At 41.5% G+C, this 25,561-nt stretch overlaps 1 protein-coding gene across 1 annotated transcript in view; it reads left to right on the forward strand.

The window, feature by feature from the left end:
• Positions 1 to 25,561, forward strand: part of LOC110480621 (von Willebrand factor D and EGF domain-containing protein) — a 166,571-nt gene that overhangs the window by 25,177 nt on the left and 115,833 nt on the right. Inside the window, 3 exon segments of the mRNA XM_077784840.1 lie at positions 11,298 to 11,482; positions 21,543 to 21,768; positions 24,252 to 24,484. Coding sequence (XP_077640966.1) covers positions 11,298 to 11,482; positions 21,543 to 21,768; positions 24,252 to 24,484 — 644 coding nt within the window.

Genomic DNA, 25,561 nt, shown 5'->3' on the forward strand with positions numbered 1-25,561 from the left:
GAAAATGTCCCCAGGTCCCCCTGCCCCTCTCACCTGGCTTTTTGCCTTCTGCTGGACTTGTTCTGCTGCCTGTGCTCCAAACACACCCAGCGCCTCTCAGAGCATCCCTGCTGCTTGCAAAAACCATTTACACAACTCAGTTCCTCATCAGGGCTCAGGTGGGGTGCTCATTTCTGAATGCCAAAGATGAGCATTGTGGGGGACAGTGAAAGATAAGGTGAAGCCACCTGTGGGTAATGGGAAAAGTGTAAGAGCTGCACCACCACTCCTCGGTCTGTCACAGGCAAACCCTTCCTTGTTCACTTATCCAAACTGAGTTATCCAAACCCCAGGGTCAAAAGCATCATCACAGCTCTGTGCTACCCCACCACGCTGAGTGGGGTGGGAGAGGCAACAGCCACTCCTGAACGTGGAGCCACAGCTGGCTCCTGCACTGCTGGCAGCTGCAGGTCCACACTGCAGCTTTCAAAGTGGCATCTGATGATTTAGGGGTTACTAAATCTTCTCTGAACCGGGTTAATTGTAGAAAAGTACAGAAATATTGCTGCCAGGACTTCCAGGCTGAGACTTAGCCACGTGTGCTTGTGCAGGAGATCAGCAGATGCCAGACAGGTCCTATACAAACCCTCTGCTCTCCAACCTGCTCCTAGAATAGAACCACAGAATCACAGGCTGGAAAAAGCTCTAAGGGGATCGAGTCCAACCTCTGGCCAATCACCACCTTTTCAACTAGACCAGAGCACTGTGTGCCACATCCAGTCAATTCCTGAGCACCTCCAGGGATGCTGACTCCCCCACTTCCCTGGGTAGTCCATTCCAATGCTTAACAACCTTTCCAGTGAATAAATTTTTCTGATTTCCAACCTGAACCTCCCCTGGCGCAGCTTGAGGTTACATCCTCTTGTCATAAAACAACTCATAAAACACAACACAGAAATGACCAAAGCCTGACACTCACCAGGTTTCACATAATCAAATTTTACAAGTTTCAAAAGCAACTCAGCAATGACTGCAAATTGCTAAAGAATAAAGTAGCAAATGATAAATTGATTGCCTGCTGGTTTTTTGTGCATTAATTTGTGTTATGGCTTTCCAATCTGAAATTGGTTGACTAGATTTTTGCTGATTGTTTTTATTTTTAGCTCAAATTGCACAAGAAATGACTGTGGTAACCTGAATGCATCAAGTCTAATGAAAGATTGATCAATTGTCATATTGTAGGGTTTTTCTTAGCACTGGTTACTGGCCTATCTTCTCAGGATGAAAATTACAGTTATTAGCCAATTACCAACTAAGAATGCAAAACTGAATCTTGTTTTGATGACAGAAAGATGGAAGAAAACCTGAAATGCTGCCTGTTTCCCTGTCATCACCTTGTTTACCTAGGGATGGAGATGCATTGATAACATTTTCAGCTGAATTATTCCCTAGCAAAAGAACTGAGACCTGGTTGCTTCCTCCTTCAGTTCACTAATGCTATTTTTTAAAGCATGTATTTCACTAAAAGGTATAACTTTATTTTATAATCTAAAAGCTTGCTCTGGCTGTTATCAGGCAAGAAAGAAGTAGAAGAGTAGAATGAAAAGCTCAGCATGGAAATGGCTCCACAGAAATAAAAAATTGCTAGGAATCATCTCATCTGGTGAGAATAAACCATACTGCATTGTCAGTGTCTGAGGAGCAGAGTGGTTCCCATTGAGAATACTCCATCTGGCAATCTGATTTTCTTTTCTTTCTGAAGAACAGATAGTGCCAATGCTATACCTCCTGTAAGAAACACCATGCAGACCATGATGGAAGAAATCCCCATCCCATTCCAACCCACCCTTGCATGGGAAACCCTCCCACAGCCCCATCAGCCACTGAGGGACAAGGCTCATTTCTGCTCATTTCCTCTCTTCTGAGGACACAGACCTCCCCAGCACATTTTTAAGCCAGCAGAAGCTTTAAAACACACAGACCTGCACTGTGATCAAAGTTAATTCAGTGTAAATGAGAAGAAATCAGTAGGTTTGCCTTCTGCACAGCTGATCCTGATCAAAGCACAGCTGCCAATAATGTGCCCCATATGGGACAACAATTGTCCCCTGTTTGTTCCTGTGCCTCCCTAATCCCCTGTCCCCTGCAGATCTGTACCTGCAGCTCTGGCTGGATGGCCACTGAAAGGTGTTGGGCTTTATATATAATTATGGAGATGGTTTGTCTTGCTATGGTAATCACACCCTACAAGGTTGCGCAGGTAGCAGCTGTAAATGTGGTGAAGACTCAGCTGATACCAGCTGAGCTGAACTTTCTTTTACATCAAAAAGCAGCTTATAGATGAAGGCCTTATAGGTTCCTGAAACCTTGCTAATTTTATTGATGGTCCTACTACTCCTGGTAAATAAGCAGAGATCTGTGGAGCAACCAAAGCAGAGATGACCCTAAACAGAAAAAGAAAATCAGTGCCTGATAGAACTGGGAACTGAGAACTAAATTCAGCTCAATACAAAAAGGAAATACATTTATCTGGGTGTTTGGTACATAGGAACTGAAAGCCTTGCTGTTGCATGGTGTGAATAGGTATTACCAGACCTCTCTCAGGTGCCAGACACAGAACCAGGTGTGTGAGATTCCCTGGAATTCCATCGTGGCTCAGGGAAAATGCTGGCTGGAACTGATACAATCCTGTTTCTGTGGGAGGAAGGCACTGATTTCTTTTAGGTTTGAAGATACCATGACTATATGTACAGAATCTGTGCCTTTGAAAGTTGAAGAAACAAATAGTGAGGATTGCTGATAAATTTGGATTTTAGAAATCTATTAGGCTTAATGTTGCAATTCCACGGTTGGGAGTACACAGCTTTATCTTATCACAGTGGCCAGGCAGGCTGCTTCCTATTTCTAGCTCATGACCTTTTATTTCAATATTTTTTAAATCCATCCAGAGTGCTATAATGCATGAGAAGAACCTTTTGCATCCACAGCAGGAGCTGCTATGTGCTCGAGACTGTTTCATATCAACTCTCTCCAAGTTCCACACAGCAGACAGCCCACAAGGGGATGAAGGACAGGGTCAAAGAAAACCTAGATTTTGGTAGAAAAATTCTTCCAGGCTAGTGCAGCTGTGGGAAGTGGAGCATGTCTGTGTGCATTACTGCAGCACTGTAACAAATAAAGCCTTACTCCAAAGGCAAGAGGGAACCTGGACATTCATCCTAAATGTCAGAGCCCTGACAGAAAAGCCCATTAGAAACACGTGAGGAGCTGAAGCCACCCTTGTGCCAGTGAATGGGATGAATAACAGCAATGAATAATAGCAAAACAATGGTAGGAAAAATTGCCTGGTCACCCTGCATCCAATAGGAGCTAAATCACACCCAGGACACACGTGCAGACCTGGAATTTGGCTGCCTGCACTCAGAGTCCCCTTATCTGCTCAGCAGCTCTGCTGCAGCCTGGAAGCACTGACAGCAAGGGAGTGGTGACACTTTCCCCAGCATAATATCACCCACATCCAGCACTGCGTTGAAGAAGTGCAGGAAAATGTGGCCAAAATTCAGCATTTTCCATGGGGGCAGTCTGGAAAAATGTGTGGCTCGCAAATGGTAATTAGCCAGTGTCCTGGCTGAGGTGTAGAAACACCTCCAGCTCTCCATGGAAATCAAATTTCCATCTGAATAGAGCCCAGTGGCTTCTAAAATCAAAACCTGTGAGTTTGTTTTTGTTGCTTCTATTTAGGAAAGCTACATTTGTGACTGCATGCTCAGCTGAGATTAGGAGGTAAGAAAGACCCTTTTCCTTTGATTTCACTTTTTCATTCTGAGGGATGAGAGCAAAATAGGCCAATCAATAAAAATAATTATCATTTTCTTTTCATTGATTTTTATTAAGAAGCCCTTAAAGGCATCATGATTAACTTAGAGATAACTTGAGGAAATTGATGAGGTTTTGAATTCTGTTGTGACACAGCAATAACAAGTGATTTCTATATTCAGATTCTCAGCCTTCCTGGCTCTAGGGCTGAACCAGAATGAGTGAGGAGGAGAATCCACCAAATATAATAGAGCTATTGACACAATCTGGCTTTGCTGTTTTCTCACTGGCACATTTAATACATGAGGCTGCATTTTGCAAAGAAGGTGCATTGACTTCACCAGACCTGAACAATTGCCTATTGCTTTTTATCCATGTAATGTTTCCTGTCCTTTCTGTGTCCACCACATTATCCATGAGCAATTTGCACATTGATGAGAGATGCCAAGCAGTGATTCTTGGAGACTGAAACATTTTAAAGGAAAACAATTTAGCTGGACACTCCTTGGCTCATTTACTTCAGTTGGCCACACATTCATTGTCCCTGAAAATAAAAAGTTCCTTCATCTACTCTATTTATAGAACACTGAAGAAAGTGCAGTCCACCCCTTCTGCTGTGACATTTCTCCAGAGTTCACTGTAACCTGCCAGGAAGATCCTCAGACTTTGCTCACACTCTACACAGGGAGAGTGTTTTCACCTATGTGATCAGCCCCTCTTGGCACCTCCTCTGGCCCCACACAGAATGCTTCTCTGCCTGTCCCTCCATCCTCCTGTGTGAGCTGTATGCAGCTCATTATTCTGCAAATTATTCAGGGGATACACAAACTAGAAGAAAATCTCACATAATCAATTCCTCCTTTCTAAAGCACAAGTTACAAATAGAAATGCAAGGCAAGATAAGAGATAGGAGCGTGAATAAATAATTGTTTGCTCTGCAGCTGAGTGTTGGCCCTTGGTTTGTCAATAGTTTATTGCTTTACTCCATAGAAGACGAGGATGACAAGTGACCTTGTTCCCAGACAAATGAAATTCAGATGCATTATAAAGCAACACCTTCAGATTGTAGGAGGGATTTTTTCCTCAGATCTGCCTGTTATTCAGCACAAATTACATGTATTAAATGTCACATTCTTTTCAGCAGGTGCTCAGCCTCTTGCCTCTTCCTGGGTCAAAATTTCTATAATTACTTTTATTTTGCACAATAGCTCATTTATCTCTATCAATTTTGCCTTATGAATGATTTGTGACTTGTTCAAGACCTGTCCATTATGAGTGTGTGGTGTTTGTACAATGGGCTTCCTTATCATTTCAGTTCAGTAGGAGGTTCCTCTGCTTCTGAAATCTCTGAAAATAGCTTTATTTATTATCTATCAAGGTTTTTTAATACAGTTATTATGTTTTACCTTCCAGAGGAGCACTCATGGTTCAAGCATTTTAATATAGTGATCACTGTCACATTCACAACAAATTTCTGCCTCTGGATATCATTAAGAATGAAAATTTTTGTCATCAGCAGGCAGAATAATTGAAGAAAAATCTTTAAAGTATTAGTGGAATAAGGGCAGAACACACTGTCAGGTGTTCCTTAGCTACAAATATTTACTAATAGATGTTTGTTCACCTGGAATGTGCAACCACCAAAAGGAATTTTAAATGTTGCCAGATGGGTTGGATTCTACTGTTATTTTGAACACATCCATTAAGAGCTCGGAAAGAATTTCCCTTTCTCAACATCTGCCTTTCCGTCACTGAAATCCAGTCCCTGAGCATGGAAGTGGCTGGTGATTAAAAAGTTTCCTTCTGTTTCTAAAACAGAAATAGAAGAAAGGGAACACATCCTTTGTCTGCAATTAATTTGGAGTTATGGATTATTAACCTCAGTATTTCAGAATTATTTTTCCAAATGAAAATATTTCATCATTTTCCCATGAAGGGAAAATCAAACACGACAGAAAAGGTTCTGTTCCACTGTGGGCTGTAAGAAACAAAAAGCAGAATTTTGAAAATCTGCCACAGAGGGAGGGACTTCAAAAATGTACTGTATGTCATACAAATGTTAAAAATACTCATACATAATTTGGAATATATATTTTTAAAATAGATGTATGTGTACATACATATGCTTACATGAATTTTTTGGGGCAAACTCCAGATTGAGTTCCCACAGTATGGGAGATGATGGCAAGAGGGAAATCTGCATGTGGGGACGCATCATTTCTGGTCACAGAGCAATCACAGCCCATCACCAAATGCTGCTGTTGGTTAGCATTGCCTGCATCACTCACTGGCTTTTCAGTCACCCTCCACACAAAAGTTATTTTACAATTTGCCAGCTATTTCCCAGGGCTTTAGAATGCCCTTTAGATATATTGTGTGGCTTTGCCCAAAGCAAACATGCACCTCAGGCTTGTGGACTATATTTCTTTCAGGGTTTCCTGGCTGCCATCACCTATTGATATTATTTGATTTGCAGCCTCTGTTCAAAGCAAACAAACAAAATCTCACAACTTCTTAAACCTTCCTCCACATAAGCCACTGATATTTGCTGGGAGCAGGAGGGACAGGTAAAGCTGTATTACACTTGTACTCACCCGTCTTTAGAAACGAAAGCAAAGGTTTAGCAAGTTATTTCCTTATGATTTTTCAGCCTGCCACTCTTAAGTTTCCTGGCTTTATCTCTGTTATGGGTGATGCTTCTTCCCATGGCCATGAGCAGGAGGGACAGACCCTCAGCAAAAAGACTCAAAGTGGAATTTTTCCCACCAATACTTCTGCCCAAAAAGTGTACAGGTGACTCAGCTGTCTGCAAAGCATCCAGCTACCATCCTGCTTGAAGCTCCAGTGGGTGTGTCAGGTGTTAAATGTGTGGGTAGGGAGGATATCCCAAAGCAGCGAGTATCCCAAAGTGATGCTCTGTGTTCACCTTTCCTGGTACCTGGAGCCTCACTGCCACCTGGTACAATATTGGCCAGCACAGAATGGGCTTCCAGGCTGTCCCCAGCACCTGCTGACACAAATATCTTCCTCCAGCTGTGGTCTCATTGATGTTTCCTTTAGCTGAGAGCCACAGCAGTGTATTCAGTTCCACCTCCTGCTCCTTTTCCATGGGATATTTCTGGATGCTTCTGCCTTCTGCAGGAAGCTCTCCTCTCCCCAGTGAGCCCACAGGCTGCTCCTCCTTTCCCACACATTTACAGGTGGCTCCCAATATCCAGGCATTAACAGCAGCATTCCTCATGGCTTCGATGGAGACAGGCTTTTCCCCAAGGAACCTGCTCTATCACACCACCAAAGTTACTCCAATGTCATTTTCACTTAGCAGATAAAGCAGGTATTATTATTTGTTTGCTTTCAGTGTCAAAAAGGAGCTACTCCATGTAGCTTTGCCACAACTTTCTGACAAAAAATTGTTACATTTAAAAAAAATAAAAGCTGTTGAGTCTATGGTAAAGCAAACAAATCCTCATGTGTTAGCAATAGCTCTTTGCCTATATTGAGCTGATGGTAGTTCAAGAAGCAGATCTTTGCAAGAGATTAAAGCACCGGGTACATCCAGAATTTAATTCCAGCAGCTCTGGATAGAGTGCCACAAAAATCTTCCTAAAGGAAAGCAGAATGGTCATAGTGACCAGCTCCCTAAAAAGCCAGGGTTTTTTTGTTTTGTTTTGTTTTTTTCTCATGGGCCCCTTAAATATAGTGCTTAAATAGAGTAGTAATAGCAATAGTGCTGGATAAAATTAAATTTGTTCTCTCAATAAAACAAATATTTCCTTTTTAAGACAACCTAATCTTCATAGCCCAGAGTAGCAGTGCTTCCATACTAGACATGAATGTGGACATGAAGGGATGTTGAGCACTTCTTGGCTGTCCATAAGCTTGACACCTGCACCTGAATTAAAAATGAACAGGAAGGTTTCATCTGACTTGAATGTAGCTGCAGCACCATAAGGTACAAGTGGGCATTTCTCAGATGAAGAACCAACAGGGCTCAGCTGTGACTTCTTGTTGTTTTCTTTTAAATAACATTTTTATAATAAAGTCTGATTACATTGATGCCTTTATTCATTTATTTCTGCAGGAAAGCCAGTGGTAATTAACTCGCACCACAGCCTGCAATTTGCATGTTAAAGTTTACAATCATCCTGTCACGGGGCCATAATAAGCACCATTTTACAGGGGGAACTCAGTAATTGAGGGTTTGCTTTGCTCATGGCTCACTGCAAAACCTGGGTGAGGCTTTTCGTGCCACCAGCTCCGTGTGCCTGGGTCTGCCCCGAGTCAGGCAGGGAACAAAATCCATCAGGCTGGCTCCAGGGGAGTGACAGCAGATCAATTTGCCATCCTGCCTCCCCAGTGACAGCCTGCCAGCACAACTAAACCCAGGCACAGGTACATAACACACTCTGGCAGTGAATTCAGGGTATTTCACCCTTCAGAGGTGGCTGTTTGAGCCAGGGCTCCTTTGGGACTAAGCACATGGCTTTTTGTCCCACATCCTGTTAAATTTACTGGGTGAACACCCCTCTCCTTAGGGACCTTGGGGGTCTCCCTCTTGTGCTCCTCCAAGTGTCTCCCTGGCCTTGCCAGGCCCATCTGCAGCGTTCAGCTCCTCTGGTGGTGCTGTGAGAAAGCCTTTTCTAAACTACTGCAAACAAAACCATGCAAGGGATGAAAAATAATTAGCCATGTGTCAGTGTCTGATATATTTGCATTGTTTAGACAGAGTAGTTAATCACTGGTAAGACCACAACACGTGGTGTGAATTTGGATTATAACTAATACATATCAAGCAGAAGGCTATTAGTTGCATCTAAAGGCACTATTTGATATTTTATTATTGAGAAAGTGAATGCAATTAATTATATTGCAATGTCCTTGCAAGATTCCTGTGGCAATACCATGCAAAGAGCTGTTTGCTTTTAGATTCCTTTTCCTTTTGTTCAGACAGGAGCTAATTCAGGCAAGCAAAAGGCATCAGGAGCCAAGATTCTGTTCCCATTACTCCTGAAGCCTTGAGTGGTACTGGAGGGGTCAGCAAGAGTCGGCATTTTTTTAAGGGGTTTTAAATACAGGGTAAACTTTTCATTTTTGTAAAATAGTTGGTCTGCTGAAATGTCACTTCTTCCCTTGGGCTGGGAGTTAGCAAAGGACAGTCTCCATGTGGTCTCCAGAAAGGACTTCTGAGGGAAGGAATTTGATCCCAGATTTAATTAGAGGTGCAATATTTCCAAGTGTTCCCTCTCTGAAATGTCTCTTACCTACAGGAAATAAAAGCTTAGGGCACTTCTTTTTTATTTAAAAAGGCAATTGTATTAATTCAGCAAAATTTTGCATTGGAATTGCAATGGCTTTGACAGTTTAGTTCCCTGAAAATTGCAATAAAGCCTTCGTTACGCTACATTTTGTCCCCATTTGTCTTGTATACCATTGCCTTGCCTTTGGCACAATCAAAATAATCTTTAAAAATACTGCCATAAATGGATTGACTTTGACCTTCTGAGTATCTTGTCAATAAAATAAAAATGATAAATGTGTTTCAGAGTGCCACTGGCGCAATATTAAAGCAGAGTTACGATCTGAAAAGTGACGTTTGAAAAATTAAGTTATGGGGAGGGGTCTCTGTCAACGGTGCCACATAAATAAGCTCTATTTAGTGAAAAGAGGTGATTTTGCTAACTGCCAGTTTGTGCAATTCCTGTGATGTGGCCTCTGCCTCTTACATCATCATTAGCAATTAAAGATTACTGCAGCAAGAAATTAGCTGAGCCTTCTGTTGCTGAGGCACAGAGCAGAGCAGCTCCACCTCAGTCCCCTCCTGTGCCCACTCTGCAGTGCTGGCATGGAGAAAAGGGACCTGGCCTCGTCAAGGAATGGCTCAGACAACCACAAAAGGCCATTTTTGCTACATGATCAGCTCTTTGGAGATAAACGACTCCTAACAGAATTACCTCAAGGCTTTTTTTTTTTTTTTTATTAGATGAGAAGAAAAGAAATGAATATTCTGTAAAAAAACTCAAGAGATGTATGAAAATAAACAGGGCAGGCAAGTAAACAAACACGTCCCAAGGGGCAGCAGGCTTGGTTCAGACTTTGAGATGCACACACACAAGCCCTGATGTGTTTGGTTTTGTGCCAAGCTCAAGTGAGTCTGACCTTTGGCTTCACTATTTGCAGGCCTAACCAGAGCCGATTTCTCAAAACTCTTTACTCTTGTTTTTACACCATTTCTCTTTTTTTTTCTCTTTTCAACATTTCTTGTTCTGAATCTTCTCAGCGCATATTTAAAAGCACATGAAGTGCACTTCATACTCGAGCATCAATTTATATCATGATTAAATCATTCATGCATGTAATAAATTAAGATAAAACCCCACGTACTTTCAAAGGTCAAAACGCTTTGGAACCTCAAAACACTACTGGATTTCTGAGGAGAGACTCAGATGTTAATCCCTAAAATTAGGCTGAAATCACATTAAAAGGTGAAGGGGGTTGGTCCTGATGCAGTTATGATGAAAATCTAGACAACTAAAATCTTTACATTACTAAACTTACACCTTTATATATTTAAATCTGGATTTGTTTGCCTTGAAAATTATCCCAGTCCCAAAACTAATTGGAACATAAAATGATATAGGATTCTCTTGGTTTGAAAAGACAGGTGTCTGCTAAGGAAGGCAGGAGCCTTCCTTGAAATGGAAAATTTGGTAAACCCCCTCCCTCCAAATTATTATAATTTTGAAATTAAAGGGGTCTCAGGCAAAGATATGGGAATAGGAATAACAGTTCTTTACTAGGAGAATTAAACATTTTAATGTTATAATACAAAAAAAAAAAAACAAACCACTGCCAGAGTCACAATACAGCCTGACCCCCTGTGGGTCAGGGAGGTGGCAGCAGTCCCATCCCAGGGTGGCTCAGCCCTCCTGCAGTGCCAGCTGTGCTTCTGCTGGAGCAGGATCCTGCACAAGGGGGGAGTTTTCCTCTGGAGCTCCAGGGCTGGGGGAGATGGGCCTGAGCTCCTCTGGGAATGCAGTGGGAAGAAAGCTGCTCCTCTGGGAATGCAGGGGGAAGAAAGCTGCTCCTCTGAGAATGCAGTGGGAAGGAAGCTGCTCCTCTGAGAATGCAGGGGGCAAAGGCTGCTGTGCTGTTCCCAGGTCAGATTGTATCCAGGTAGGAATGCTCGGCTTCCCCCGCCCTGGGTGGAGCATCTCTCCATGGGATGATGGAATTTTCTCAGCCATGCAGGGACACTCACTGGCCATGAACAGAAGATAATTAATAATTAATGGCCCATTAGAAGAGTTCTCCTGAAGGGAGGATTGGTTTGTAGAAGAGATAAAGAAAACAGCCCAATGATAACTGCCCCACCTCTGGCAGAGAGGAGTAGAATACACACCCTCAATTTCCAACCTCAGACAAGGATTTAGGCAGCCATCAGCAGCATCCAGTGGAATTAAAGTGATGAACTAATTACTCATTGCCCTCTTCCCCCTCCCCAGCTCCCGAGTGCTGGCCGGGGGGACACCGCATCCTCCGCAACCCCCGCAGGAGCACCAGCTTCGACTCCCTGGAGCTGCAGCGAGCGGCCAGCCAGGACCTGGTGTGTGACCACTCCTTGCCACCGGCGTGGTACCGCCTCATGCTCGGCCAGCGGCCCGTGGAAATGCCCACCAGATGTGTCGAGGTCAGCAGAACCTGAGCACTCCCCATGGGAGCTGGAATAAACCCTCGGGGGGCTTTTCCTCCCTGTCACTCTCTGTTCTGCCCCTAGACTGTGTGGATTAGGTGGGACATAATGGGAAAACCACTTGAATAATGAATGATGATAATAATAATAATAATAATAATAATAATAATAATAATAATAATAATTGTTGTCCTGATTTTTAAAAGTGTTACGTTTTCTTTTATAGTTCTTTGAAAGTTTTAAAGTTCAGATGTCGCTATTGAACATAAAATGAGTACACAGAAGCTTGGTAAGTTTAAGAGAGAAAAAGACCCAATTTTATTTCTGACCTCAAAATATCTAGAATTCCAAAAGTGACAGTGGATTGGAGGATGAAATTCTTACTTCTGCAACCACACTGGTCAAACCAAAAGTCCATCAATTCTCTCTTCTTACAAAGAAGAATGCAAAACAATCATTATTTACATGAACAGTGTGTGAGAACTCCAGTACAAATTTGTAAACATTATCAGAAGGCTAAAGAAGTTTTATGAGAACTTTCAAAATAACTATAAAAGAAAACATAAAACTTTCAAAAATCAGGGCAACAAATAATAATTACAAGAATAACAGCAACAACAATAAAACCAACAGCAACAAAACCATCACCACCACCATCAGAACCAACAATACCACTATCACATGCAAGGGCATCAGTCAGAGACCAAGATCCCTATGGAACAGCCAATATTTAACCAGGCTAGGAAATATTCCAACATAAAACCAGATGTTTTGCAACTCTACAGAAATTTTTAGTAAACCCTGTATGTCACCTCAGGCTGTGCTTTTCTCAAGCAACTGTATGGCTTTAAGAATGGATTCTGCAACCTGACACTTCTCCCTATAAATTATTATGAGGATTATTAGGGATTTCTTCTGCTGATGAAATCAGAAAAAATAATATTTAAAGCAATCTTTGAAGAAACTGAAGGAAAAGCTAAAGTTGAATCTCTTTCTGCATTGAATCAATTCTTGCATTCTTTAGTTTCATAAGTATGCTAATGGCTTTGTGGAGCAAAAAAACCTTCATCACTCTCTATAAAAGAGACAAAACAATAATTATCTGGTTTTATCTGTGTTTAATATGTATGACAATAATGTTTAACTTGCAGTTATTGTTGCCAGAGCAACTTGAGCCCCTCACTAAAGTCATTGCCACCTCAAATATCCCAACTGCAGGAGGTTAGCATAATTTCAAACATAAACAAAATTATTCAGAAAAGAATAAACTAATTACCATAAAACACTTAAAAGACGAAATATTCAACCTAGAGTGCCAGGGTGTTTGGTCTGGGGTGATTCTACTCTAGCTGGAGAACCCTCTCAAAATTAGCAAGAACATTTTATATCCATTCAAAGGGGACCTGTGAACTCATCACAACTGAAGTTTATCTTAAAAATTTAACATGTAGTGAATGCTAAGAGATAGTTGTTATTTCTGTAGAATTTTTAATACTTTGCATACATAAACTATAAATTTAATTGACATTAATAAATTGGTGGGATTATTATTGAAAGATTCATTTCATGGCATCCTTAAATATCTCAATGCACTATGAAGTTTTCCAGGTTGCTCTATAAGTATACATATATATTCTATAATATTATTTAATTTTTCATTATATTTCAGGAATTCTGAGTGTGTAGCAATGCTCAGCTGTATGAGACTGCTTTCTAACAATGCATGCTTTGTTTCTTTTAATCTCTTCTCTGGAGTTTTTCATTCAGGTTTGTGAAACTATATTCATTAGTTTAGTTTCTTATCTTGTAACATAATTCTTGCCATTGGTTTCTTCATTATCCTCTGAATGACAGTAAATCTCTGCTTTGCCATGCTGATGAAGGATTACATCTGTTAGATGTCAAAACTGAAAGAATACGCTTCCTTTAGATCTTCACCTTCTAAATCTGACTCTACATTCTATCTCTTCCACTTAATTAAATCATTGTTTGATTTGGTTTTCCATTTAATTTCAGCAAAACCTCTGGAACAAAATAATTTAAATTAATAACTGTGCAGCTTCCACTCCTTAATAAGCAGTTATTATTGGACATTCCAGTCTGGCTGGAGTGAGCTGATTTTAATTAAAAAAGTCAAAGACAAAACCCTGAACAGATAGAAGAGAAAAAAAAAGACCAAATAAAGCCTGACAATACGGCCGCAGAATTAAAAAGTACATTACGCCAGCACCTTGTAAAATATATACCCAGTGTTGATACTGGCCAGATACAATTAGCTGCTTATCAATGGATGAGATTAACTTCTTAATTCAGAGTGCTGGTAGGTAAGGATTCCTGACACCCATCTGAGCTCAGGAGGGATTTAAGCCAGAATGGAGATTTGGAGCAGGGGAGAAGTGTGGGAGGACAAATGGCACCTGCTGGGGGACACGAGGGAGGGGAGCTCCCACAGCCTGATCCTCCAGACAGCCACTCAGTGCCCGTGTTCTGAGTCCTGCCATGAAATAAACCTCCACAATAAAAATATCTCCCTGTCTGCATGCTGCTTCATAACCACAGGGAGTGTTGGATTCAACAGGGAGGAGAAGCAGGTCACACACGGGGGCTGTGGGAGCCCCAAAATGCAGCCGTGCCACAGCTCAGGGGCACAGCAAACTTTCCAATGAAAAACGAGCATCCACTCATTTAATAAAAAAGTGGGGGGAAAAGGGAGAAAAGACAGAAGAAAACCACACAAGCTACAAAGCAGAAAAAAAAGACAGAAGAAAAACCCAAAAGCTTTTATGTCAGAGAAAGTGAAAATATTAATTGCATTCCTGAAATTGCCATCCCTTGAATCCAACTGCTGTCCATAAACTTATTCCTCCAGTGGCAAAATGTTTTTGATTGAAAGAGCTTTCCAATTTAGGCTTTGCCTGCTGAATTTCTCAGGGCAGGTAACAAATGATCCTGACCTTCCTCCCTCCATTTCTTCCTTGCCTTTCTCCTCCTTCTCCCAAAGGAGGCACAGCAATTACCAGATCCTGAACATGCAATCCTGGCCACAACCACTTCCCTATCCAAAAATATATTGTAGTAGAAGTCCAATAAAAATTTGCAAATTTTGGATCCTCAGGTGTTGAGGGTTGCTGCACAGATCAAGGTTTGTTCTTAAGAACTGCTTTTCTGTGAAGGGCAGAAACAGGGAATGAAAAAAGTATAGTGAAGCTTATATTATACTAAGATTAAGGCAGTATATTAAGAAGCAAGAAAAAATGCAAAGACATGCCAGACCTTCAGAGGAAGAACAAAAGATGGAAAAATTAAAGCTCAACAGAAAATCTATTGAAAATACAGAGAAGTACTTAACAGCCAATATGGGAAAACATACATCAATTACAGAAATTCCAACTTCTGAATTAAAATAATACAGGGTATATGCATACACCTGCATACATGTAAATAGGGGCAAGCCTCATGGGAGGCACAAACACTAAAAAGAAATGTGAGGGAACATCACACACTAATGTTATTGAAGATCTGCTCCACAGTCAGATAAAAGATCAATCTACGGATTACAGCAGAGCAGTGCACACTACTGCCTGTAATGCAAATTTAAATGCCACACCACACTCACAGCAAACCAGAAATGGGCTGAAAATTCTCTTCTTCCTGTGGAGAAGTTCCACTGGCCCCAGGTGCTTGTCCTCACCAGCATGTCTTTTTCTGGAGGGAATGGTAGGAAAGGGGAATAATTTCACTTTTGCACATTAAAAATCTCCAGCAACCCCTGGTTCAGAGACTTCTGGGTTCAGACACGGGTTGTTCAATTTTTTTTGAGGGCAAGAGGAGGGGCAGGCACTGATCTCTTCTTTGTGGTGACAGTGACAGGACCTGAGGGAATGGGAAATTATGTCAGGTGACGTTTAGGTTGTATATTAGGAAAAGGTTCTTTCCCTAGAGGTGGTTGGGCACTGAACAGGCTCACCAGGGAAGTGGTCACAGCTCCAAAAACTGCAAGGAAGAGGTGATCCACAGATCTTGACAGAGCTCAGAAGTGTTTGAACAAAGCTCTCAGGCACTTGATGTGACTCTTGGTGTTCTCCTGTGCAGGGCTAAGATTTGGACTTGATGACCCTTGTGGGACCCTTCCAGCCTCACAGATTCTGTGATTTAAATTAATTTCTCTCCCATTATCCAGCCCCATAATTGTAATTTTTTGGCACACACAATTCTGTAGCAAGATTTTCTACAGGTTACTTATGGATATGAGACTCCGGGAAATGTCCAGTAATACCTGCCTGTGATGGGGTATCAAGATAACTTCCTATATCTTTCTTCAGAAATTTCATCCTCTAAATGAGCAAAACCCTCTCCAAATCTGAACATGCTGCAAATTCACGTACAATTGTAAATATGCTTGTGTAAATGGAGGATGTGTTACGTAGTAAGAGTTGGTATTCTCTCAATAGTTTCATTTTTAGCAATGTAGGTTTACTTTTTTGCATGTCTAGTAGGATCAAACACAGGTTTAAATGCTAATCTTTGGTGTATAAAACAAGGTCATGTTAAAGCGTGTCAAATCTAACCTGCTCATGATGCTTAATATGTTAGTCCCTAGAGGAGCAGATTTATTTTTCCATACTTATTTTCATTCCCTCCTCTTTAACCTCTTCTAGAACATTTTATACTCAGAATCAAAACACAGCACCTCAGCTGCATGCCATTAATTTATTATTTTGTTTCAATTATTATTTTGCTCTGAATCCAGCCCCACTTTGATTTGCAATTGTTCTATGAATTTAAAAGCAAATTACACTTTCAAGGTATTATTTAATCTGTAATTCTTTCTTGAACACTTACATGAATATTCCAAATCATAATGCTAGGTATGAAGAGCCTTTGTTTTTCTTGCTTGTTTTTCAGACATGCAAAAACCCTTCTGTAGAAATTACAATTATAGCCTTTATTGTTCAGAGGCATGTGCTTAAAAGAAAAACAAGACAAGCACCAGTTTAATTGCTACTACAGATATTCCTGACGTAAACTGATTTCTGTGGAGTTTGGCCGCAGACTGAAATAAGAAAAACCCCAAACTTATTTACTTTAACTAACTACAAAGAAATAATAATAATAAAAAAAAGCTAAAGTAAAGTTTTGAGTGGATAACAGATGCAAAATCATAATGCTTTAACTGCCAACCAGCAGCACACCAAAAAGCCTTCCATCTCCATCCAACTAAAACAATGCATTCCTCACATATGGTGCTACTTATTTTTAACAGCATAATTTCAGCAATACCCAAGTGACAGGAACAATCGAGCTTGATTTCTTTGTGCAATTATGAAGAACCACAGTTTCCAATCAATCAAACTGGTTGATACTCCAAACCCCAAGCAAATGGAAGGAGACATCATTGGATTCAACAATAATGGCTTGTTCTCTTGTTTTGGCAAAGGGAGAAAACTTTTCTTTTTGTTCTTTAGGTTTTCTAAATTGGATTATTTAAATTATTATCTGGTGCCTAATCAGGAATCAAAAATACTTAATGAAGATTTACCTGCCATGTAGAGGTGTTACAAAGATTAATTGGGTAAGGTTTATAAAATGCTTTGAAGATTAAAACCACCACTTAATTATGACCGGATAAAGTAAGGAAAGATACTAAAGAAGTCTGCCAACAGCCTGAAGTGTCCCTCCTGTGCTGGAGAAGTTCTCCTTTGTGCAAGCTGGGTGCCTGAACCTGTGGAGTTTGCTCTCCTGTAGAGGCAGCTGTGTAATTCCTCCTTCCTTTTGGAAATGCTGCTGAGTGGGGTGTGAGGCTCCCACATCTCTCCAATACCCTTAGAGCAGCAGTGACTGCAGGCATTGCAGGTAAATGCTCTGTTTTAAATGCCAATCATTTGCTACTTCTGAATTCAGTTTTCTGGTTACTCTCCCAAATGACAGCTACAAAATTCAATGCAAATCATGCCACAGTGGGGGCTTGAAAATTTTGGCTCTCTGAAGCCTCTTCTCCTAGATTGTTCTTCTAAGTTTCTTTGCTTTTTTGTTTTGTTTGGGGTTTTGTTTGGTTTTTGTTGTTGTTGTTGTTGTATTTTTTTGTTGTTGTTGTTCTTATCTCTACTTCTGGTTGAACACATGAATATACATTTTCCTTGCCTTCCCATGTCTGTCCTCTAATTCACAGAGGCTTCATGCAGCAAATCCTTTTGGCTAGTGTGTGGCAACTTGCCTGACTCAGAAGGACCACATGGAGCTCATAACAGAAAATAAATTCATGTGTGTCATAGAGCTGCCAGGAAAACAGAAATATTTGATTTATACCAAAATCCTTCCTTGGCTAGCCCTTAATTCTGTATTACAGTTCGTTGCAATGACTTGCTGTCTCACAGTCTGATCTTTTTCCCTTGTAAGGGTTGATCATTGCTTGTAATTTGTGCATGTTACATAACAAACTGCCTCACTCAAGTGGTTTCAGTGCAAGATTGGCCAGGGCAAATGCAGGAGGTCCCTGTGAGGGTTTATCAGAAAGCTGCACTCTGATGTCAGTGATGCCAATCCACACTTTCTCCAGCACTGAAATGGCTCACGGACTTCTGGTGAGGATAAAAACAGAGGGGGGAAATCACCATCCTCTTATTCCAGCATTTCAGTTTTTCCTCTGTGTTAACAAGAGATACAGGCCCGTTTTTATGTATGGATCACTTTCTGCCTTTTTTCACAGCCAAAATGCTTTCACATCTATTTGTCTACGTGGCTACCAGCACAGCAGAGAGATGGGTGTCTCATTAATGAATTATCTTCCCAGCACTGCTGCAAGGCACCCAAGGCTATTGCCATCCCAGCCACCTCCACCTCTGCTTGAGAGATAAGAAAGTGAGGTACACAGAGTCAGTGATTTGTTATTTGCCCAAGGTCAAGCAGCCAGAGAAACTGAGGCACTGTGTGTGCCTGGCCAGAGGCAGCCCAGTGACTGGGCTGACGTGTTGGCACCAGTTACATTGGTAAAGGCAGCACCAGATGGATGCTATAAGTCATTTTAAGCAACAGAAGTTCTTTTACAGAGACTTGTAAGAGTATTTTTTCAGTTGGGATGGGTAGGTTGTGCTGTGCCTCCTCACCAAGCCATTTCCTACAAGACTCTCTGAGTTTGCACACATCCATTGAAACCCAGAGCTCACTCATCCCTGCTGCTTGCTCCCCATAACTAATTCTTCTGGCTTGTGTGGGTCCAAATACCTCCAAGGTGAACTCACTAATACCTGCATTTTACTGCAATTTCAGAAAGAATGTTCCAGCAATCTTTACTCACACATGCAGAGGCACTGAAGTTTGTGGTTTCCTCGTGTAAAAGGACATTCAGGCTGCAGGCATCACATCCAGATGAGTATGAAGCAGAGACCACAGAGCTTCAGTTTCCATCCTTCTCTCTTCTCCCATGCTGCTTCTCTGGGTGTTGCTCTTTCCACCCTCCCAGGTCATTACAAGTGTATGCTCAAGAGCATGCTTTGGAAGCATGCTTCTGCACACCACTCCTTGCACTCTAGGTCAGAAGTTCACCAGGATGCAATATTCCCATCATCTGTATTTTTACCAGCACAGAAAACACCCATGTCCCTTAAAGCTGTAAATAAACAAACAGAAAAAAAAACTCTAAACTTACACCCAGCATGGCTTTTAAAGAAAGCAAAGGAATGGATTGGTCTAAAATTCCACCTAGAAGAATTTTTATGTTGGCCCTTCTTCTCTTTTGCTTGCACAGTGCTGGAAGGCTGCTCCTCCCCAGAGAGCTGCTGCATTGTGTGGCTCCAGTGCCACCTGCAAGACCACCAGGACACCAAAGAGGGAAGGCAGGGTCAGCCTCTCTGCTCAGCTGCTGCCGCTTTTCAGGAGGGGAAAAAAACCCAACAACCTTGGACAATTTCAATGGTGTCTCTCTGGAATCCTTGTTTTCAGAAGCTTGACAATAACTAGCTCCAAATGGAAATCATATTGTGTCGTGCCATGTTGTTGATTGTTTTTCAGCTACCCTTGCTTTCCTGGGTGTGCACCCCTTCTCCCCTGCCCCTGCTTCCTGGCTTGAATAGCTCCCAGGTACAACTCAAACTGCAGGAGGGCACTGGTGCATGACTTAATAAATTTATCCTTTGACTTTCACCACTTCCCCTGCTGGCACAAATAACTTTCGATCTTGAAAGCGAAGCAGCAAACCTAGGCCATTGGGAAAAAATGATGGGTTTTGTTTTGGTTTCTTTTTTCCCCCCCATGTGATTTATAGCCAAACACTCACACTGGGAGGAATCACGTTCCCTGAGCTGGACTAGTAGAGATGGTTCACTGTCACTGGCTGAAGAAATTCAAAGTGACAGCAGCAGTCACGCTCTGCTGAATATGACTGATATCTGAGAGCAAATTATTGTCAGTATTCGGTAATAATTTCCAAACTTTAGCTCAAATATCCCTGTGCTTTGCATATTGGCAAATGCTAGGTAATGGTGCAGAAAAATGAGTCATTGTAATTGGCTTTGTATATTTAATAAGACCCTGATTACACCTAATCTCCTCACTGAGGTGCTTAAATTAAAGACATCTTTGGAGAACCATGTTCCTTTAGTCAGGGGAGAGAACCTGACAGGTACAGAGGGCAGATCAGATCTGAGAGTCCTGAACACACATCCCTACGTTGGGAAATGGAAATCAGTCTCCCCTGGCCATGACTCAACATGCTGTCATTTAAACCATTTAAGACCAATGCCTTCTGCTTTGGGATTTTCTGTATTCATGGAATTTGTTAATAGATAAAAGCCTGAAAGCAAAAATAAAATTAAAAAAAAAATTTAGAAAGTTAAGTCATGCATATCCTCGACATATGTTTTGTCCATCCTTCATATATGTCTCTGCTCAAGGGTGAGGGAGAGGTACAGCCCCACAGACATGTCCAGTGTGTGCTGGAAGGGCAGGAGCTGTCAGGAGCAGGGCAGCTGCTTTGGAGACAGGGGATCTAGCCTGCTTTCATGCTTTCATCTTCTTCATACAAACCAACCAAAACAAGAGGAAAATACTTTGGAATCCTGTTATTGTGTCCTTTAAGCGTTTTATCTGTGTAAAGCTGCCTCTCAAAACTGAGCAAGACATTTTTATCCCCACCTATACAGCTTTTTCACTGACCCTCCAGGTTCACCACACACAGGCTCTTGGGTTTTAGTAATCTCCACTTTCAGGAAAGGGAATGAAATCTTGTGATTTCAATGAGGATTATTTGGGCAAGCCTCAGTCCATTTCCCTGCACTGTTTGTGATCCCAGTCACTATTATTTTCACTTGGTACCGGAATTTTTCCTTTTCTTGTTTAGCATTTCTTTAGGTTCTTCTCCTTTCTCTTTGTTTACCTTTCTTCTCTGATTTCAGGATTTTACTTGGAGTAATTTTGGCAAGTTTTGGTCATTTGCACTGCCCCTTATTTAATCTCAGTCCTTTTGGTTGTAGTCACTCCATTTTTAAATTTTCTGGGTTTTTTCAATTGCATTGTTTTTGATTGTATCTCCTTTCCAGAGCATTTGTTGGATTTTGTTCTCTGATTTCAACACTTCAGTGAGGATTATTTGGGCAAGCTTCATTCCATTTCCCTGCAATTCCTGTCATCCCATTCACTTTTATTATTTTCACTTGGTACCAGAATTTTTTCCTTTTTCTTTTTTTAAATGCTTCATTTCTTCAAATTCTTCTCCTGCCTCTCTGTTTCATTTTCTTCTATGATTTCAGGATTTTAATTGGCACAGTTTTGGCAAGTTTTGGTCATTTGCACTCATTTGCCCCACATTTCATTTGGTCATTTACCCCTCATTTCATCTCAGTCCTTTTGGTTGTAGTCACTCCATTTCCAAATTTTCTGGGTTTTTTTTTCAATTATATTTTATTTGATCATATCAAATGATATCAATTTGATCATATCAAATGCTTCTTTCCTGAGTGGTTGTTAGACTTTTTTCTCTGATTCCAAGATCCCCTTCCCTTTCCTGAAAGGAATCTGTAAACGGCTTCTTGCTCTAAACGGCTCCTTTTTTGTGCACCCTCAGATGAACAAATGCGGGACACAAGCTCCGGTGTGGCTGTCCCTGAAGTCTGAATCCCTGCCAGCTCCTGGGGAGATCAAGAGGCTGACGGGCTGTGCCACCTGGCAGGTTTTTGGGGGTACCAGGGACTGCTGCCTGTTCCGCATCCCCATCGCCGTCAGGAACTGCGGCGCTTTCTTTGTGTATCTCCTGCAGCCCACCCCAGGATGCATGGGCTACTGTGCAGAAGGTGAGGACCAGTAAAGTATTTCTCAATAAGGTTTCTCGTGCCTCTCAGGCTGGGTGTTCAAAGGCCCCGGTGTTGCTGTGTACATCTCGGCGACCTTGCGAGTCAAGCATCACTCCCGCTAGGGCGCGGAGCGTGTAGGAAATAAATCAGTGGCAGTCCGAGGTGTTCCTGAAGAATAGCTCCTATTACCAGTGCAAAATGTAATCTGGTGTGTATTGCTGGAGCGTTCTTTGCTTGGTTACAGCTCACGTGTAACCTTTCCCACTGTCTTTGGCTCCACTTTGGCTTGAAGTTGCAAAGCGAGTGAGCAGGGGCATCTCAGGCGCTGTTCCAGGAGACTGTCTCTAAGGACTCTCCTTATCTTTAATAATGCAGAATCCCCCCTCAAAAAAGGTAATTCTAAAACTCTGCAAGGAGATAAAAAAAAAAAACAAACAAACCAAATTGATAACATCTTTTTCATGACATTTATATAATTGTTCTCGTCAGAAAGAATTTTCAGCCGACTACGAGAGATGTAACCCCTGTTCGGTAGCTAGGAAACAAAGGGAAAGCAGAAAGCAATTGCTCATTCAGTTAAACCTCCTGAACTCTGGAGCATGGCCAGGTGCATATAGATTTCATCAGAAAACATGCTTCTTTCTCCAAATGAAAAAATTACCTTTATTCTTTCCTTTTAGTGATTTTGGACAGAAACATGACACTGAGAAAGTCAGATTATCAACTTTTCAATTGGGCAAAATCCAAGCTTAAATAAATTTTAAAGAGAAAGATAACTATTTTCTTATCTTTATCAATATTTTAACATTCCTACTTGAAGAAGAAGAAGGAAGAAAGGCTCAAAGAACATGACATTAATTCACTATTTGAAATAAAAAAAAATCCATTAAAATAAATGAAACCGATTTTTACGCAGAAATTACTTTTTAACTGAATAGTCATTTTTCAGTTTGAGCTTAGCTTTTTTACAAACTATAAGATTTCAACTACTTTTGTTCAAAGAATTTTTTCCCAATACATTTTGGGTGAATAATTTTGTCCTATTTAATGATTCATACCTGTTCAGTGATGTAAAGCTGACTGCATTTGTAAGAAAAGAATGCTTATCCCTTCCCAGTCTCATTTTCAGTGAGGTCCAGTCCTTCAGAGTATTTAATTTCTTCCCTTTAGGATGTTTTTGCAGTCTTATGCATTGGATGAGAAAAAAGCTCAAACCTGGAGTTTTTTTACTGGGGATTTTTACCTCACTGCCTTAAATTCAGCTGTAAATATTGCACCACAGGAGGCTCAGCTGGGTCCAGCTGCCATGGCTTTGTGTCAGGGTCAATTCCCCAACCCCTTCTGCTGGAGGTTCAGGAGCAGGACAGCAATCAGCACTTCTGAGCTGCAAAACAAACTGAATTTAAAACTCCATAACTTGGCAGAAAGGATACAGCTGGGAAAAGCAGTGTTGGTGCTTGAAATTCCACTCACATCCTCCCCAGAGCTGATCACCTAACTTTGTCCTTCTGGGATAATTTCCTGCACACAGTCATGATGTGAGGCACGGTTTGAGGCAGCTTCTCTAAGAAATGAAATACAAAAGGGTATAAACAACAGGTTTATATTCATCTTTTAAGTAACTTGTTTCTTACCTCTTGCTGTTTGCCCTGGACAGATGTTAACACATTGGTTTTCTGTGCTGCTGGAACAGCTTCATATTTTATTCTCTTGGGTTCCCACATATTATATTTTCTACACTTGTCCGAAAAAGTTACTTAATTTATCCTTTCAAAGCATCTGAACCAGCTTGATATTTTGGTTGAATCTAGGTCTCTAGAGATGAAAAACATCCCCTTACACTATTATACCTCTCTTTGTTTCTACTTTCTAGGGGAGTTTAACAGGAAGAAAGGTTTCAGACTTCATTACTTGAAGCCTGCAGAAAGCAAGCTGTATTTTTAGAGCAATGGCATTATTCTGGGCAGAGGGAGACTATATTGAGCAGACCTAGCCTAGATGCATCCTAAAACAGCTTGGAAAGGATGCTCACAGTAAGGCAATAGAGGCTGGGAGTCAGTTTACCTCTGCCACATAGTGACTTGTCATATCTCTCCTGTGCTTATTGCAAAACTTGGATCAAAAGGCTGTGCTCCAGGGAAATGCAAAGCTGAGGACCTTTGCCAGAGTAATTAATTTGTATTAATCTGTTTCATTTCAATAGTTTTTCTCTCACTGCAAAATTAAAAAAAAAAAATCAAAACACATTCAAAACCAGCAGGTCAGATGGCATAACTGCAATAGGTAGTCAGGACACAATTAGCAATTTTTGCATTTCTTATGAAACACACCTTCTTGCTTGCATGGTTACTGATTAAGTCACAGGAAGATAAAATGTAGTGCTTCTCCCGTGTTTAATTACATTGACATCTTCTTGTTAGGTGAACAACCATAACATCCAATAACATTTTATGCTACATCCCTCTTTGGTTTTCCCTTCCCAGACAAGTCCACGAGCCTGGCTTTGCAACCGGTGATCACTCCCGAGCTTGTGCAGGGCCGAGTCCACCTCAAGTGCAGCTACAGCCCCGCTGCTCCCGAGGTCCCAGCCCAGTTCAGGGTGCTCTGGTCTCGCCTCTCCAGCCCTGGCAAGAGGGAGCAGATCCACCAGGAGACAACCCTGCAGTCGTTCTCCTACGTGGAGATGGACGGCGCCAATCTCCGCCTGGGAGACACGGTAACGCCGCCCGCCTCCAGCAGGTCACACACCCACAGGCGATCAAAGCTTCCTCCTTGTGAGAACCCCGGGTTTGGTTTGGGGTCTCGAGTGGTGGTAAAGTCTCTCCTCCAACCCGTGCTCCCAAAGAAAAACTCCGCAGTCTCTTGTTGTTCGGTCTCAAGACAATTTATTGCTAGTTATTTAACAGATTATGTTCTCAGGCTGCGGCTGTTTGATCAGCGGCCCAGGCAGAGACGCACACACTCCTGACACCCTCACTGCCCAGTGTCTTCTTCTCCTCTCCCCCCACCCAGGGCTGCTGCTATATTTTATAAGATATATTACGTATAACATGTTTACAACTATTCCCCAATACCTACTACCTATATTACCAAGTGCTTTTCTACTCTAAACCAATCTGTGAGTGCCAACATCACCAAGAACATGGAGGTAAGGAAAAAGAAGGAGGAAGAACAGGATCAGCCCACTTTCCTCCATCTTAGAACTTCTGACCCCCATGTACAAAGTAAAAACCCCCCTGTACATGTGCTAAAACCCCCCTGTACAATACCAAAAAAAATTCCCCTCTACTTTGTAGCTACATTTACTATACTATCTAACTCTTTGTGACTGCTTGTTCCACCTTCAAAGTTGGTAATTCATTCCATGGTTCAAACTCAAAATCACAGCTGTTTCCAGCTGCCTGCCGGGGTCTAGAATGCCTCTGACCAAGGCCTGGAACCTCTAAAAATGTCTGAGAGACATTTTGAGTTCCCACACCTCCTAAACCTTTGTTGTGTTTTTATTCGTGCTGCTCCTCACTCCTCATGCTTACAGCTACTGCCCAAAAGAGATCTGAAACCGTTCCACAGCAAGATTATTTAATAACGTTAACCAGGTTCAGGACCTGTAACACTCCTTTGAATTGCAGTGAGTACTTGGAAGGTATTTTACCACATTCTAAAGGCAAATTGAATATTTGCAGTTACATTACACCCTGAATGCTGTGAGGTTTGTATAAGTGGTAGGTACATGTGCCTGAGCCAATTTTTGCTCAGTACTTTTTGTATCTTGCGGCAGAGGCAGGCTCAGCTG

This window comes from Lonchura striata, chromosome 8, assembly GCF_046129695.1.
Source record: "Lonchura striata isolate bLonStr1 chromosome 8, bLonStr1.mat, whole genome shotgun sequence".
Lineage (NCBI taxonomy): Eukaryota > Metazoa > Chordata > Aves > Passeriformes > Estrildidae > Lonchura > Lonchura striata.